The sequence below is a fragment of the Hevea brasiliensis genome, chromosome 9, assembly GCF_030052815.1.
Source record: "Hevea brasiliensis isolate MT/VB/25A 57/8 chromosome 9, ASM3005281v1, whole genome shotgun sequence".
Taxonomy (NCBI): Eukaryota; Viridiplantae; Streptophyta; class Magnoliopsida; order Malpighiales; family Euphorbiaceae; genus Hevea; species Hevea brasiliensis.
This window is the reverse complement of record NC_079501.1, coordinates 95,003,418-95,019,152: the sequence shown is the minus strand read 5'-3', so window position 1 is coordinate 95,019,152 and position 15,735 is coordinate 95,003,418. Positions and strand designations below refer to the sequence as shown.

The 15,735-nt window shown below is 33.5% G+C and overlaps 1 protein-coding gene across 1 annotated transcript; it reads right to left on the bottom strand.

The window, feature by feature from the left end:
- Window positions 1-7,928: 7,928 nt before the first annotated feature.
- LOC131183443 (cationic peroxidase 2-like) lies at window positions 7,929-9,214 on the bottom strand. Its single transcript, XM_058154211.1, has 3 exons — window positions 8,753-9,214; window positions 8,446-8,608; window positions 7,929-8,348 (listed from the first exon to the last, which is right to left on the bottom strand). Exons 1-3 carry the CDS (start codon window positions 9,170-9,172, stop codon window positions 7,933-7,935), a joined length of 999 nt encoding a protein of 332 aa, XP_058010194.1. The 5' UTR covers window positions 9,173-9,214; the 3' UTR covers window positions 7,929-7,932.
- Between the last annotated feature and the right edge of the window lie 6,521 nt (window positions 9,215-15,735).

Here is a 15,735-nt window from a genome sequence, read left to right as displayed (position 1 = left end):
GAATGGGAATAGCTTCAATCTTGCTGCATCATCAGACACTCCAGGTTGTTTTTGCATGTCGCAAATCATAGCAAACTTCTTCAGGTGTGTGTGTGGATTTTCAGAAGGATGTCCTCCAAATTGAGAGTTTTGGATCATTTGAAGAACTCCAAAATCCATTTTGTATTCGCATCAATCCTTGGTCTTGCTATGCTCTCTCTCAAGTCATCAAAACGAGGAAAAGCATGATCCATCATACTTCCCCTAGGCACGTTTGCATTAACAACTTCTTCTCCTTGGGCTTCATTTTCATTGTTTTGACCATTTCCAGCATTACCAACACCAATTCTAAATCTTTCATCAGCCATATTTGCTTCAATTTCGGTTTCTCTCTCAGCTTCCTTCCTTTTTCTGGTTTCTTTCTTGTTGGCCTTGCAAAATTTCTCAATTTCAGGATTGAAAAGTAAGGTTGTGTCACTTGAGCTTCTAGCTCTTCTCATAAAAGATTAAAGTACCTGAAAAAGAACAAACAAACACAAAATGAAAAGATAACAAAGATAAAACTAAAAACAACTAAAATAATCAAGAATTCAATCTTAAACAAACAACTCCCCGGCAACGGCGCCAAAAACTTGATGCGTCCCAACCGCAAGTGCACGGGTCGTACAAGTAGTATAGAAAAATATCGATCCCACGAGGAGTTGTGTTAATGATTGAATTTTCGATATAAAAGTTGACTAAATTGAAGTATTTACGAGATTAAAATGATGAATTAATGGGTAATGGGGTGTGAAATCTAAATGTGCAAAATTAATATTCTATTCAACAATGTATTAATTAAACTAAAATTGCATCAAATAGAAATAAGCAAGTTCAAATATGGCAATATTTAAATTGGCAAATGATTAAATTCGATTAGAAATTAACAATGGTAAAAGGCGATTCCGAGTTCGGATTTCATATTCGAGCTATTTTGGGATTTTAAATTGGTTATCCAATCTTGTGATACTAATGGGTTTTAAGGAGATTAATTCTTAAATCCTTTGAATTCCCTTTCGAGTGAGACAAAGAGTGCCTTAATCAAACTAATCCTACTTTCGTGGAGTTAGAATTAATTAAGACCCATTAAGTTCTTTAATTAATCTATGAATCCTCTTAATCCTTAGCCTATTTCTAGGTCTAAGTTAATTAAGTCCAATTTCCTGATTATCTATCACAAGGCCTTCTCCTTTCGGTGCTTCAACCATGGATTAAGAACATTACTCAATGGGATCCTACATTAAGCATGTCATTAAGCATACAAGAAATGAATAAAACTCATTAAGACCACAAAATATAGATTACCCAATCAAAATCCACAAAATATCTCAAATATTACAACCCTTACTCCAGAATCAAAAGTAAACTACTCACTATCCATAATGCTTACAAGATATGATGAGTTTAAATGGAAATAAAGCTTTAATCTAAGCTAAGAAGTAAGTAATTAAACACTAGAAATGTAGAAAAGTGTAAAGAAAGAAAGAAATCTGCAAATCTTAGTTGAAAATGGTGTGGAAGGTGAAATGACTCCTCAAATTCTGCTTAGCCTCCTCCTTTCTTCCTTTGCTCCTTTTTCTCCCCCTCTAAAATGAGAAAATGGGACTATTTATAGCATTTTTCTGACATGGAGCCCTAAAATAGTATGTTCTAGGAGGAATACATTAAGGGAATCTTCACGACTCATTAATGAACTCTTTATGGATCAGATAAGTGGATCGCATAAGTTATGATCACCTTATGCACATTTCACTGATTCTGGGTTACTTATGCGAAGCTGCATGACTTGGTGCATAGGTTATGCACAATTTCGTGAATCTGCATAAGGGAGGTGAGAATGTGCATAAGCTGTGCAGTCTCCTTATGCACATTTCGCCGGTTCTCGAGCAGTGTTCTTCCTCCTTATGCAGAACTGCATAGCTTATGCGGCAAGTTATGCACAGTTTGGTCAATGCATATTTCAGCTTGAAAACTTGTTTTTTGGCATCTTTTTGCTGTAGAAGACACTCCTCAATGGCAAAATTCTCTTTAGTCCTTCAAAAACACCATTTTTCCTACAAAACAAAGTAAAAATTACAAATTAGTGCAAAATTGACAACTATGGAAAACTAACTAATTAACTAATGAAATTAGCTAAAAAAATGACTAATAACCAAATAAAATGATTATGAAATTAGACCTAAATGACTATGCAAAATGTGTGCATCAACTGTGATGCCTCCAGGGTTGGTTTGGGATATGTTTTGATGCAGCATAGGAAAGTAGTGGCTTATGCTTCAAGGCAACTAAAAAGACATGAGCAGAACTACCCTACCCATGATTTGGAAATGGCGGCTGTAGTCTTTGCACTAAAGATCTGGAGACACTACCTGTATGGTGAAGTGTGCGAGATATACACTGACCACAGGATTTTAAGTGCATTTTCCAACAGAGGGATTTAAACTTGAGGCAGAGGAGATGGATGGAGTTTCTGAAGGACTATGATTGTACCATCCAGTACCATCCTGGGAAGGCCAATGTAGTAGCAGATGCTTTGAGCAGAAAATCTTCTGGCAGCTTAGCGCACATATCAGCAGAGAAGAGGCCGTTAGTTGATGGATCAAGGTCTGATCTTAGATATTTCAGATGAGGGGGCATTATTGGCCCATTTTTCAGTGAGACCAGACTTGTGAGACATAATCAAAGTTTTCCAGCATAGAGACCCGCAATTGATAAAGATTATAGAAAGAATATAGCAAGGTGAAGGTGATGAGTTTGGATTTGCCAATGATGGCGCTCTTATGCAAGGTTCCAGGATATATGTGCCCAACGTGAACAATCTCAGGAATGAAATAGGCTCCGCCAAGATATACCATGATGTGAAAGATAGCTATTGGTGGAATGGCATGAAGGGAGACATAACAGACTTTATGTCCAAGTGCTTGACTTGTCAAAAGGTGAAGTTTGAACACCAAAGGCTGTCAGGGAAGCTGCAAGAGCTCCCTATCCTAGAATGGAAGTGGGAAATGATCACTATAGATTTTGTAACTGGGTTGCTTCGTACCACGTGGGGATATGATTCTATATGGGTAATTATATATCGTCTGACTAATCAACTCATTTCTTACCTGTGAGAACCACCTATTCTATTGCACAATACGCCAGGCTCTATGTTCGAGAAATAGTCAGATTGCATGGAGTTCCTGCTTCCATAATATCTGACAGAGGGCCCCAGTTTACTTCTAGGTTTTGGAGAAAGTTGCAAGAGGCACTTGATACGCAATTAAACTTTAGTATCGCCTTCCACCCTCAGACTGACAGGCAGTCCGAAAGGACAATTCAAACACTGGAAGACATGCTTCGCATGTGTGTTTTGGATTTTGGAGGTCAATGGGATGATCAGCTACCCTTGATGGAGTTTGCCTATAACAACAGTTATCATTCCAGCATTGGGATGGCACCCTATGAGGTGCTATATGACATAAAGTGTAGGTCTCCTCTGTGTTGGATGGAAATGGGAGAAGCGAAGGTGCATGATGTAGACCTAGTGGAGTACACTTCAGAGATGATTCCTTTAATCAGGGAACGATTAAAAACAGCTTTCAGCAGACTTTAGAGTTATGCATCCTGCACGAGGGATGTAGAGTTTGTAGTAGGCTATTATGTATTCCTAAAGGTTTCTCTGTTGAAGGGAGTCATGAGATTTGGAAAAAAGGGCAAGTTGGCACCTCGGTATATTAGACCTTATGAGGTTACTGATAGAGTTGGAGTAGTTGCCTATCGGTTAGAGTTACCACCTAGCTTTTCTCATGTTCATCCTGTATTTCATATCTCCATGCTCAAGAAATACATACCAGATCCCTCTCATGTGCTACAACTGGATACAGTAGAGCTGAAAGAATACTTAACGTTTGAGGAGCAGCCAGTAGCCATAGTGGACTACTAAGTGAGGCAACTAAGGTCGAAACAAATCCCTATAGTTAAGGTTTTATGGAGGAGCTAGTCAGTGGAAGAATGCACCTGGGAGTCAGAGCGGGACATGCGTAGCAAATACCCTTATTTATTCAATGTGTAATTATGTTCTTTTATTCTTCCTTGTGTAAAAAATTCAAGGATGAATTTTCTTTGAGGGGGGAAGAATTTAACACCCCTAATTTTTAAATTAATTATTTTATGGGTAGATATTAATATTTTATTTTATTTAAATTTTGGAAAAATTTATTTGAAATTTTTTTGAATTTTTGAAATCGGGTTTGATTTTTCAAAAATATAAAACTTTGATGATTTTTAAAAATTTATTTAAAGACCACATGGGTAAAACTAAAAATATATTTAGACTCTATGAATTTTTCTGAGTTTTATGAAATTTTTTCGAAATTTTTGGGCCTCATTTTTGGTCCTAGGGCAGAGTGAAAATTTAATTTTTAGTATCTTGAATTGAACTGATCGAATTGAACCGGACAGGATCGGACCGACCCTTTTTCCTTTTCTTCTTCCTCTTCCCCGCACCCCCGACACTCTCCCTCTCTCTCTCATTTTCTCTCTCCTCTCTCCTCCTCTCGCCGCTCCCCAGCCTCCCCAGCTCTCCAGTGCACCTCTAGTACCCATCCTCGCCGCCAGCCGACCCTCCAGGCTGCCGAAAAAAGGCCCAAAAGCTCTCCCTAACTGCCGCGCAACTTTTCACCTTCCCAGCCAAAATTTGGCTAATTCGGCTACTAATCGGACTGGGCCTTATCCCAAAACATATCTACACCTCAACAGTTTTCCATAGACACTAAGAACATAAAAATCCATCGAGCGGTTTGTCCAATTTTTTCCCGGAAAATTTTAGTTCATTTTGACTTTCGGGCTAGATTTCTCAAAAACTATAAACTCCACCAAAAATTCGAGAGTACCGGAGTGCTCCACTCGTTGAGAGCTTCGCGACAATACCCATTTCAAATTTTTTTGACACCATTTTTGGTGGGTCCCGCGAGACTTCACAGTATTTTTTCGAGTATTAAATGAGTTTAGAAAATTTTGTAAAAATTATATAGTAACTCCCGTGTTGTGGGCTTCACGTAGGTACATTCAATTCGCAGAAATTTGACGGTTACTCGAGTCTGTAATTTCGAGCCGAGCAGACAGACTACCAAGAAAGCTTTAGAACCGGGTTGAAAGTATAGGCTACCCCACCATTTTCAGACGTCTCGGACGCGTCTCCAGGGTCGGAATTGGCATAGGTAAACCCGAACCCTCATTTTTCTTAATTATCTAGTACCTAATTTCGATTAAAAATCTATAAAATATTCGTGGTAGGTTAGAAAAATATAATTCCTTTTGCGTTAGCTCTATAATATTGCTAAGGACCGTGGGGCAAAATTTTAGAATTTTTGAAGCTCAAATGCGTAGTTTTTGCAAAAGGGGTAATTATAGGGACTAAATTGTAATTTTTCAAATTGTGGTTGTTAACTGTCTGGGTGGGCCCAAGAGGGACCATGTGAAGTGATTGAGCTGTGGATGTGTGACTTGTGGGTATAGAAGTGCATTTTGAATCCTTTTGCAGGTTGGGTAGGTTCTAGGTATAGGAGAGACTCTGCTAGATTTTCGACCCGACTTAGGGTGTCTTTGGTCTTTTCCAAGCTTGTATTGAGTAAAATATATTAAATAATTATAATAAAATTTGTCGTGAGCAGATGACCTTTCTCCTCCCCCGGCCCTTGTGATGATCTTGCTTTAAGTCTGTGAGTAAAATATTAATTTTAATTATAATTTCAATATTATTATATGTTCAGGCATGCCCATGCATCACTTATACATATGTCTCTATGTAGTTAAACACTAGGCACATTTTATATTGCATTCTTAATTGATGAAGTGCCATGGATGTGTTTGTGGTAATTTGGAATAGTGTGCGTGCGTTAGCGTGCGTGGTGTGTGGTATCGGACATGGATAGGATGGGTAGATGCGGCTTGAGAGACATTCATCGGGACTGGTTCTTTATGGATAAGTTGGGGTAGGCACGGCAGAGACACTGGCCCCCCGCATTTTGTTTATTAAGCGAAAGTCCAGCTTAAGAGACACTTGCTGGCAGAGGTTGAATTAAGAAAACTGTATAGGGGATCAGCTCCCATATATGTACTGTTTGAACAGTATTGAGTGTGTGAATGCTCCAAATTGCCTTTTTACTATTATGATGTGATTTGTATGAAATTTATGATGATGTTGCATTCCATTCCTTAGGATACATTAGCTTTAGATAGCTATAGAAATTGTGGTTAAAATCAGTATTTTACTCTCTGAGTCCTGTTTATCTTACTTTTCAGACTACAGGAGGATTACTTATTGTGACTAACATGCTCTTCTTCTTTGTAGGTTAATTAGTAGTATCTAATGTATTTTGTACGATTGAGTTAAATTTTAGACTCTGCATGTGTTAGGAGTATTTTAATTAATTTGGGTTTGTAATATAATATTGTATTGAATTTGTAAGAATATTAATTGCATGCATGACTGGATTAGATGAGGAAACTGAGCTCCCATTGGACTTTATAATATTATGAGTATGTGGAGGGTGAGCTGAGCTCCTCAATTTATTATATATTGTGTTTACAGGTCGGGCGAGTGAAAAACTCCCCGTTGAATGGTCCATTTTATGGCCGGACTATGTCTGGTTAAATTCTTGAAATTGGGCCCAAATGGGCCTTAGGATTGGGTTAAGGAATAGTTAAGCTTACTAAAGGTCTCGGGGGCTTTAGGCTGGCCCAGGTCCTAATGCCGATTAGGCCCATAGGTTAGGTCATGACAAAATAAATAATAAAAAAATAAACACATTATTTTATAATGATTGAATATATAAAATGTACTATATTCATATTCAAAGATTAATTAAGCAAAAGCTAAATGAATTATGGGTAGAAGCTTCTCTTGATGCTTGCATTAATCAATTCATAGAAAGGATCGATGAAACGCATCTTAACTAATTAATATAATTTATCATTACGCTTGTTCCTTTCTTCAACTTGACCCTCAAAGTATGCTTAACTTTTCTAAATTTTGGCGACATGCTCACCTTTTTCCACCAAATAATGACAATAACTTATTTTTCGTATTTTTGGCTTTTGGATATTGATAAGGTCCATATCTAATATAAGTTGGATTTCCTACGAAAATAAATTTAATAATTATTATATTAAATATTTGTATCAAAATTTTTATAAAATTATTAAAGTATAAATAATAAATACTCAAATTTATTAAGATTCACACACACACACACACGTATATATATATATATATATATATATCTATATCTTCTTTATTTATAAAAAATCAGATTGATTAAATAATAATTAATGAACCATATAGTTAAAAATAATCTTAATTTAATTTAAATTTTTTATTTTTATTTTAACAATTATTGGGATTAGATAGACGCGATTAGTTTTAATCTAAAGTTTCTAAGGTCCGAGATTGAATTAAAGGATATTTCAATTTTACTATTGGTTTCAATTGATATTAGTTTTGATTTAATTTCGGTTCAATTTAATCTGATTTAATTAAATTTAATAATTTTTAATTTAAGTTTTCTTTTTTTAAATAAATTTTATAATAATTGAATAATAATTAAGTTCATGCATAAAAATTCATATAAGAGAATATATATATAGTTTGAAAACATTATATCATTTGATTATCAGCTTACACTAAATACATCAATATTCATCCCTATATAATAAATCATATCATTATCCTTTCATAAGATAAAAGATAGATTATTTCAGACTTTCAATAGAACATATGTATTCCCATATGGCAACTTACCAAGTCCATCTTAATTCAACATGCAATATATAAGATAAAATTCGTAAAATCCATATATTTATATCTAGATTTTATGAGAAACTAGATTTAGATAAGTATTTTATTTTGCGTATGGGAAAATCTTGGCAGTCTCATGAGTTCATTGCTGAACATATTTTCCTAATTTCACCATCAGTGCCTGTCTTCACTCCAGTGTTACTCATCTTAACCATGGATCTTCCAAACTCAACATTGAATGCAGCTAAACCAGTAATACCCAGGAAACGTTGAACAATTGCTCTCGTCGAAGCATCAGTCCACAATTTCTGATCAGACTCGAGTATTCCTCGCCCATCTCTCAGGTTGTCGAAGAAAGATGCATCAAATCTGTTTTCACTACCTGTATCAAAAGCAACTCGCTTTGTCCCATCTCCGTTCTGTGGACACAGTGCTTGTAGTTGAGGAAGGAATGAAGCATTAATGGCAGGATCAGAACTTGCGGTGCCATTGAAGTTGTATAATCTGTAACTAAAGAACTGGCAAGCTGTAGTTCCTATGGTGTGTCCTCCTGTATATAGAAGAAGACAAGTGTTACATTACTGGATCAAGCTCGTACATAACCATAGCAGAATCTAGGAAGGACATATTATAATGTTAAAGCTTACCAACAAGTACGACAAGATCTTGTGTGTTAAGACCCTTGGCAGAGAACTTTTGCTTTTGGGAATCAATGGATTCTGTGAAGCCAGGCAAATCAGTTGTTTCAGATGACAATGACACCCGGCCGTCTCTACGTCCGGTAGGCACTAGCCAACTTCGTCCACCAGTCTGCATGAAAATTGAAGAGCTAACTTGAGCAATAAGCATATGTATATATATGCACATTGATCTATAACTCTGCTAAAATAAGCATTTATAGTTTGAATGTCCTGATGAATTGCAGCATTATGATTAATTAGATGTGATGATTACCAGAACAACAGAGTCACGGGCTGCAAGTGCAAGAATATCAGCGCAAGAAACAATTTCAGGACATGCAGCTTCAAGCTGAGTCTTGGCATCGTCAATAACTTCATAGCCTCTCAACCCAAGATTTGGTGGGGCAGTTTTCTCAGTATTGGAACCATCAATAAGGACAGAAGCATCGCAACCTCGAACAAAGCAATCATGGAAATGCATCCTCAGCAAAGCAGGAGCAATTGCAGGGTTAGCTCGAAAATGTGTTGCAACAGTTGAGCTTACAATGGATTCAGCTCTAGGACAAGTAGTAGCATAGAAACCAACACGAGTGCCTTGGCCATGCACCAAGGTCGCAGACATAACAACAAAGACGCACATTAATATAATAATGTGTGTAATTTGGCTTGAAGAAGAAAAAATGTATCTCTCCATATCTTGGGTTTTGCTAGGTTTTAGTTTTGGTTGGTGGGTGTCCGATGCTAGTGAGTATTTATAACTGAATCAGGAGGTCAACATCATGAGACGATGGCCCCAAGTAAGAAAAGGCAGCTGCGAATTTTTCTCAATAAATACAAATGATGCCAGAACTGCGTTTACTTTTCTTTTGCGGATCAATATCCATTTCCTGTACCTCTCGTGAACAGCAAAGGAGATAATAATTGCTAAAATTCTTTATTATTATTATTATTATTATTTTGGCTTAGATTTGAGAATCAATCTACCAAGCTAAAACTAAGGAGAGATTATTAAATGTGCTCGGTGTATATGTATTATTTTTTATAATTATGTGAAATATACTTTCTATATTACAATGAGAACTTTTTTTTTGTGTGAGATAGCACTATTTTTACATGCACCGGTAGTATTTTATAATCTTTCAAAACTAAGTATTTGTTTAACATTGAAAGTGTAAAGGCAAATCTAATTTTGAAAGAAAAAAATATTATTTTAGATACTGTTAAAACAAACAATTTGAAAAAAGTTATTTTATTATTTTAGTATTTTTATGATTTATTAAATTTAATTTTAAATTATTTTTTAATACTTTCTAACTAGTTCTCAATGGTCATTTTAACGGTAATACTAAACATACCCTAAATTTGAAATCGCTAATCGACTATTGACGTCCCCAATTAGGACATTTCCATAGAATGAATTGACCATTAAACATTGCTGGGAGAGGTAAACATCTTTTTAATTATTGATCCATACTTCATAATCCAAGTCCCAAGTACCAAAGTCAAGGAAAAAAACTTGCCTAAATCTTATTTATCATATATAAAAGAATTATATGAATTATTTTATATGTGAATTTTATCATATATTTACGATAGATCTAACTATAAAAAAGAAAAGAAAGGGCATATGAAACACATCCTATATAAATGATCAGGACATCAATTAATTAGATTTTCTTATGTTTATATGAATTATTGAAATTTTATTAAAACATAATATTTATTTTTATAATTTGTAAAAACATTTTTGCTAGGAACCTTGCACTAGTGTACTAAATTTTGACCATATTGATCATATGGGAATCATTTGAAGAATATATTAAGATAATTATAATAATAATTTATTATTATTATTATTTTCAAATTATTGGAGAATTAAAATGCATTAATTAACTAGAAGATTCGAAACTTAAGTAAAATGATATCTAAGAAATATATTAGTTAAATATTATTAATAATTCATTTAAAAATAAATTTAATATATTTTAATTAATAAAATATTAAAATAATAGACCAACAAGTAGTTTGATGAGTGAAGTAAAATTGATTTTTTTTAGCAATTTTTATCTATAAAGTTAGACCGAGAATAAGCGATGAAAGTATTATAATAGTGATAAAATTCATAATTAAAGACGAAATAATAGTTTATCTTATGAAATATTAAGGTATTTTTATTTTTTATTAATAAAAAATTAAAAAATATGGAAAATTGAAAGCATACAATAAAATCAAAATTTATGAATATTTTAACATATTTTTTAAAATATAAAGACATAAAAATTAATTACGATATAATATAAAATTAAAAAATTATTAATTTACCCTAATTAATTTGCATGCATTAGATGAAACAAATTGTATTTATATATAAATAAATCTAAAAAATTATATTTATAAAAAGCGTTTTTTTTATTTAATTCGTAATATTAATTTAATAAAACTATTTATTTACAATCAGGTAATGTTAGAACATACACATATTGATTAACATTTCTATTTTTTTTAGTGAATTTAATAATGCAATTTATTATGGTATAATTTATTTAAATATTGAAATAAAATGAAAAACTATAGTAATTTAATAGTATTGAAATTATTTTTTAAATTTATAAAATATTAAATTTAAATTTAAATTAAATTAAATTAATAAAAATAAAATGAAATACCAACAAATGATTGATCGGTGGCGTGAACATTCCCAACTCTCGACCAGTTGTGGATTTGTAGTCACAGTTGAGCCAAAAAGGGGACAATGAATCTTGTCTAATTTTGACAAGTTGAGAACAGACGGCGACTATCGTAGGCCGACGAAGACGCTAATCTGCGGGCAATATTTAGAATGGTGTGCGGTTCGATTTCATTTTTGGAATCAGAATTTAATTAAATTTAGGTGTAATTTCAATTAAATTATTTAATATTTTAATTATTTTGTTTTAGGATGACAGTATAAAGAAACAAACAAACTAAAAAATCTACTTATGAGAAACACTCTAGCATTATGCAACAACAATAAGTAGAGGGCTGATTATTAAATATTACAAGAAATTAAAAAAAATAGCTACGAAAATTATCGATCAAATATATTAATATTTTATAGGTAATCAGTAATTATCGATAAATTATCGATGAAATTTTTTTCTTCACAAATATTGGCATACGTAATTTTTATTAACGAAAAAAATATTATCGCTAAATTTACTGACGAATTATTTCGTAACTAAATTTGATTTTTTTTTGTAGATAATTACATAGAAGATTTTAGTTTTATAAATTACCGACTATTTACCGATAAAATTTTTCGTTGATAATTATCGACGAAAATAAATTTTCGTAGCTAATTTTTATTTAATATTTTTTAAATTAATTTTTTTACTTTTTAATTTAATTTAATTTTTTAATTTAATTTTTAATTTAAATTAACTTTTAAATTTAATTTAATTTAAATTTTGATTTAATTTAAAATTTTCAATTTAATTTTTTTTAATTTATTTTTAATTTTTTAATTTTTAAAATAAATATTAAATATTAATTATTTTAATTTAAATGTAAAATTAATTTATAATTTTTTAAGATTTAATTGATTTAAAAAAAAAATTACTAGTGGGGCTCAAAGTATGCCCCACATAGTGGCTATACCACAATTGCCTTTATGCTGGGAAGCAATTTTTCTTTTATAGACAAACTCCCTTCCCTCCTATCTATTTACAAATGATGTGGAAATTTCAGATTTTTTATGATTTACCAATAAATTACCAACTAAACATATTTTGTTGATAATTACATATAAAAAAATTTTCGTAGGTATTTTTTTAAAATTTTATTTTCTATTTTCTCCTTAATATTACCTATGAAAAATATTTCGTTGGTAATTACCGACGAAAAAAATTTGTAGGTATTGTTTTAAAACATTTTCTCTCTATTTTTTCCTTAATATTACCTACGAAATGCATTTCGTTGGTAACTACTAATGAAAAAAATTCATAGGTATTGTTTTTTCAATTTTATTTTTATTTTCTCATTAATATTACCGAAGAAAAATATTTTGTTGGTAATTACCGACTAAAAAAATTCGTAGGTAAAATTTTTTGACCTTTTTAAAATTTTTCTTCTCTATTTTCTTCTTAATATTACTTACGAAAAGCGTTTCGTTGATAAATACCAATGAAAAAAAATTCATAGGTAAAATTCTTTAAGCTTTTTAAAATTTTTCTTCTCTATTTCTCTTTAATATTATCTATGAAAGGCGTTTCGTTGGTAATTACGACGAAAAAAAATTTATAGGTATTTTTTCTTTAAATTTTATATTCTATTTTCTCTCTAATATTACATACGAAAATCATTTCGTTTGTAATTACTGACTAAAAAAATTCATAGGTAAAATTTTTTGACCTTTTTATAATTTTTCTTCTCTATTTTCTCTTTAATATTACTTATGAAAAGCGTTTCGTTGGTAATTACCGACTAAAAATATTCATACGTAAAATTTTTTGACCTTTTCAGAATTTTTCTTCTCTATTTTCTACTTAATATTACCTACGAAAAGCGTTTTGTTTATAGTTACCGACGAAAAAAATTCGTAGGTATTTTTTTTTAATTTTATTTTCTATTTTCTCCTTAATATTACATACAAAAAGCATTTCGTTGGTAATTACCGACAAAAACATTCATAGGTATTTGTCGCAAGGAGTTTTGCGGTAGCCTGAACGAACCCTCACCGAAGTGGGAAAGAGTGAAGAGTCGCCACTTTAATTTTGAGGGAAACTAAAGAAAACCATTTGTGAAAATAGATTGAAATGAAACCACTTCAAGACAGAGATTCTAGGTTCGGGGTCCGTAAACGGGTGGGGAAGGTGTTAGGCACCCCACCTCGTCCCTCAATAAGGGCAAGTAGATTTAACTTCGCATTCTTCATAAATTAGTTAGGAGGACTCGGATGGAAATGTTAATCCTTTTGTCAAAAGGAAATTTTAATTTTTCACTAAATTCGGATCACCCAGATACATAAGTAAATGAGACAACCTTAGTGAGTTATTGTTGTATGTTAATTTTATTTGAAAGGAATATTTTATTAAAATTTAATTTAAGAATCGAATAAGAACTCTTCTCCGAACTCTTTAATATTTATTAAAATCTTGAGTTGAGACCGGATAAGAACTCTCCCCCGATCTCTATTAAAATTCTGAGTTGAGACCGGATAAGAACTCTCCTCCGATCTCTTCTAAATTTGATCACAGCTATATATCTTAAGAGCCTAAGTTTAAGAGTTCTAGTATTTAAAGATGCCAAGGGTCGTAATAAGGCTTCCTTTAACTTATTGGTACTTTGTGACTAAATAAGGGATCTTTGTGAATTTTACCGACCTCCCATGTGGTCGCCTTACCAGTATTCCCTCTGTTCCATTTTACTCATCTGAGATTTGATCTTTATTCCGTCTCATGGTGTTATGCCGGCCTATCTTCTACGTCAGCCTAGTGATTCAATTTAGCTATTTCCCCTGATGTGTTATTTAGACCCTCTTTTTTCAAAGAGACCCCTAAAATATAGTTACCTATTTTATCCTAACCACTTATATATTATTCAGGACTAAATGACTTGCGTTCCAAAATAATAAAGATCAACAAAAATATGATTTAGCCGACGCAGAAGCCAACTGAAGCACGACCTACCTTTGCATTTTCAAGTGTGATATGACCTTAAAGAAAATAACATGCATGAAAAAGAAAGAAAAAGAAAGAAATACGTAAAACAAGAACTAAATAAAATGGCAATATGAACACTGACCTGTAAGAAGTCGAATCTAGTGAGCTAACTACAGAATCACAGAACGTAATAAAATCGCAAGTTGGTAGCCAGAAGACTAAGGTCCGCCTTGGAACGAAGAGTACTTCACTAAATGCAATCGAGTCAGAATTATACCCGAGTTTAAATGAGATTGAACATGGACGACGGAAATAAAAATACAGATAACCAGGAACTGAAAAAATGGGAATGCTACTGGATAATGAACGAGCTGAAAATGAAAAGTTCCAGTGTTCAAAATCTTTTAGGAAAACACTTTAGGAAACTGGTTCCAAAAGCTCTTCTTATGAAAGCAGAATAACAATCTGAATTAAATTTCAGAGTTCTTCCACTATCGTAACAACCTTCTTTCTTTTTTTTCCCCCTCCTCCCTTGAACAGTTTTCATGCAGGTATTTATAGGAACCGGGTGCTCCCCATGAAGGGTCAGGATCTATTTTGAGGGAGATGGAGGGTCAGGATTTCGAAGGACATGATCTGAGGCTCAGGAATTAAAGAGGATCATAACGGACGGCTAAGATCCTTTTTAGAAAATTTGTCATTTTCTTCTTCTAATCTGACGGTCCCAAATTCTCTTGTCCGGGGGGATCTGAGGGCTAGGAGTGAAAGGCGCTGGTTTTGTCGTCTTCCTCTTTGATCCAAGGGCTCTGAGCTCATCCTTACAAGTTGGATCAATGGTGGAGATTAGGATATACAGCGCATGTCAGAAACGTGGGCGATTCTGGGGCGTGCAGTTGAGATTTTACCTGGCAATGCTTTAACTACCTCGGTTCCGATTATGGTGATAGCAGTAGGCGCCCTTTCGTTTTCTGTTCTCTCTTGCTTTCCGATCCTCTCAACATGGTCCTTCTCCGATCTTTCATGCCGATCTTCCCTCTTCCGATCTCTATTATTCCAATACTTCCCTTATCCAGGCCCGGTCCGGTCAAAGCATTAATTCCCCTCAATTCCCGAAGCGTCCGCTTCATTTTCTGCTCAGCAATAAATGCTTGATTTCCCCCTATATATACCCCCTGATAGAAGAAACTTCCTTCATTCGATTTCCTTCTTTTCCTTCTTACTTTCCAGTTCTAGCTGCTCCGATAGAAGTTCCGGCCATGATTGTGGTTTTTGAACCCTTTCCGATAGACTTCTTTGTTCCTCGACTGAAAACTCATGACCCTGGTGATCGAATAATCGTGATGACCTTATCTGATGATGGTGAGAGAACTAAATCAATTAACCGATCTGGATTGTGGACCTCGATTGTATCGTTCTCGAGTCGTTCAACTGGCATAATCGGCGAACCGATTTTGACTGAGCAAATTGTTGATGTTCTGTCGACCCTTGACGGTTGCTCTTCCAAGTTTATTTGACTTCTCACCACATTGGGTGTTCCGACAGCGCCTCGGTTCTGGTCGGTGACACCCCTTTGGATCGGTCACAATGTTGACTATTGACACAGGCCTCTTTAGATAGG

Coding starts and splice junctions, on each gene's coding strand:
- LOC131183443 (XM_058154211.1), bottom strand. CDS start 9,172: ATGGAGAGATACATTTTTTCTTCTTCAAGCCAAATTACACACATTATT. Junction 8,609..8,752: donor CCCGTGACTCTGTTGTTCTG/GTAATCATCACA, acceptor ATTTTCATGCAG/ACTGGTGGACGAAGTTGGCT. Junction 8,349..8,445: donor AGATCTTGTCGTACTTGTTG/GTAAGCTTTAAC, acceptor TTCTATATACAG/GAGGACACACCATAGGAACT.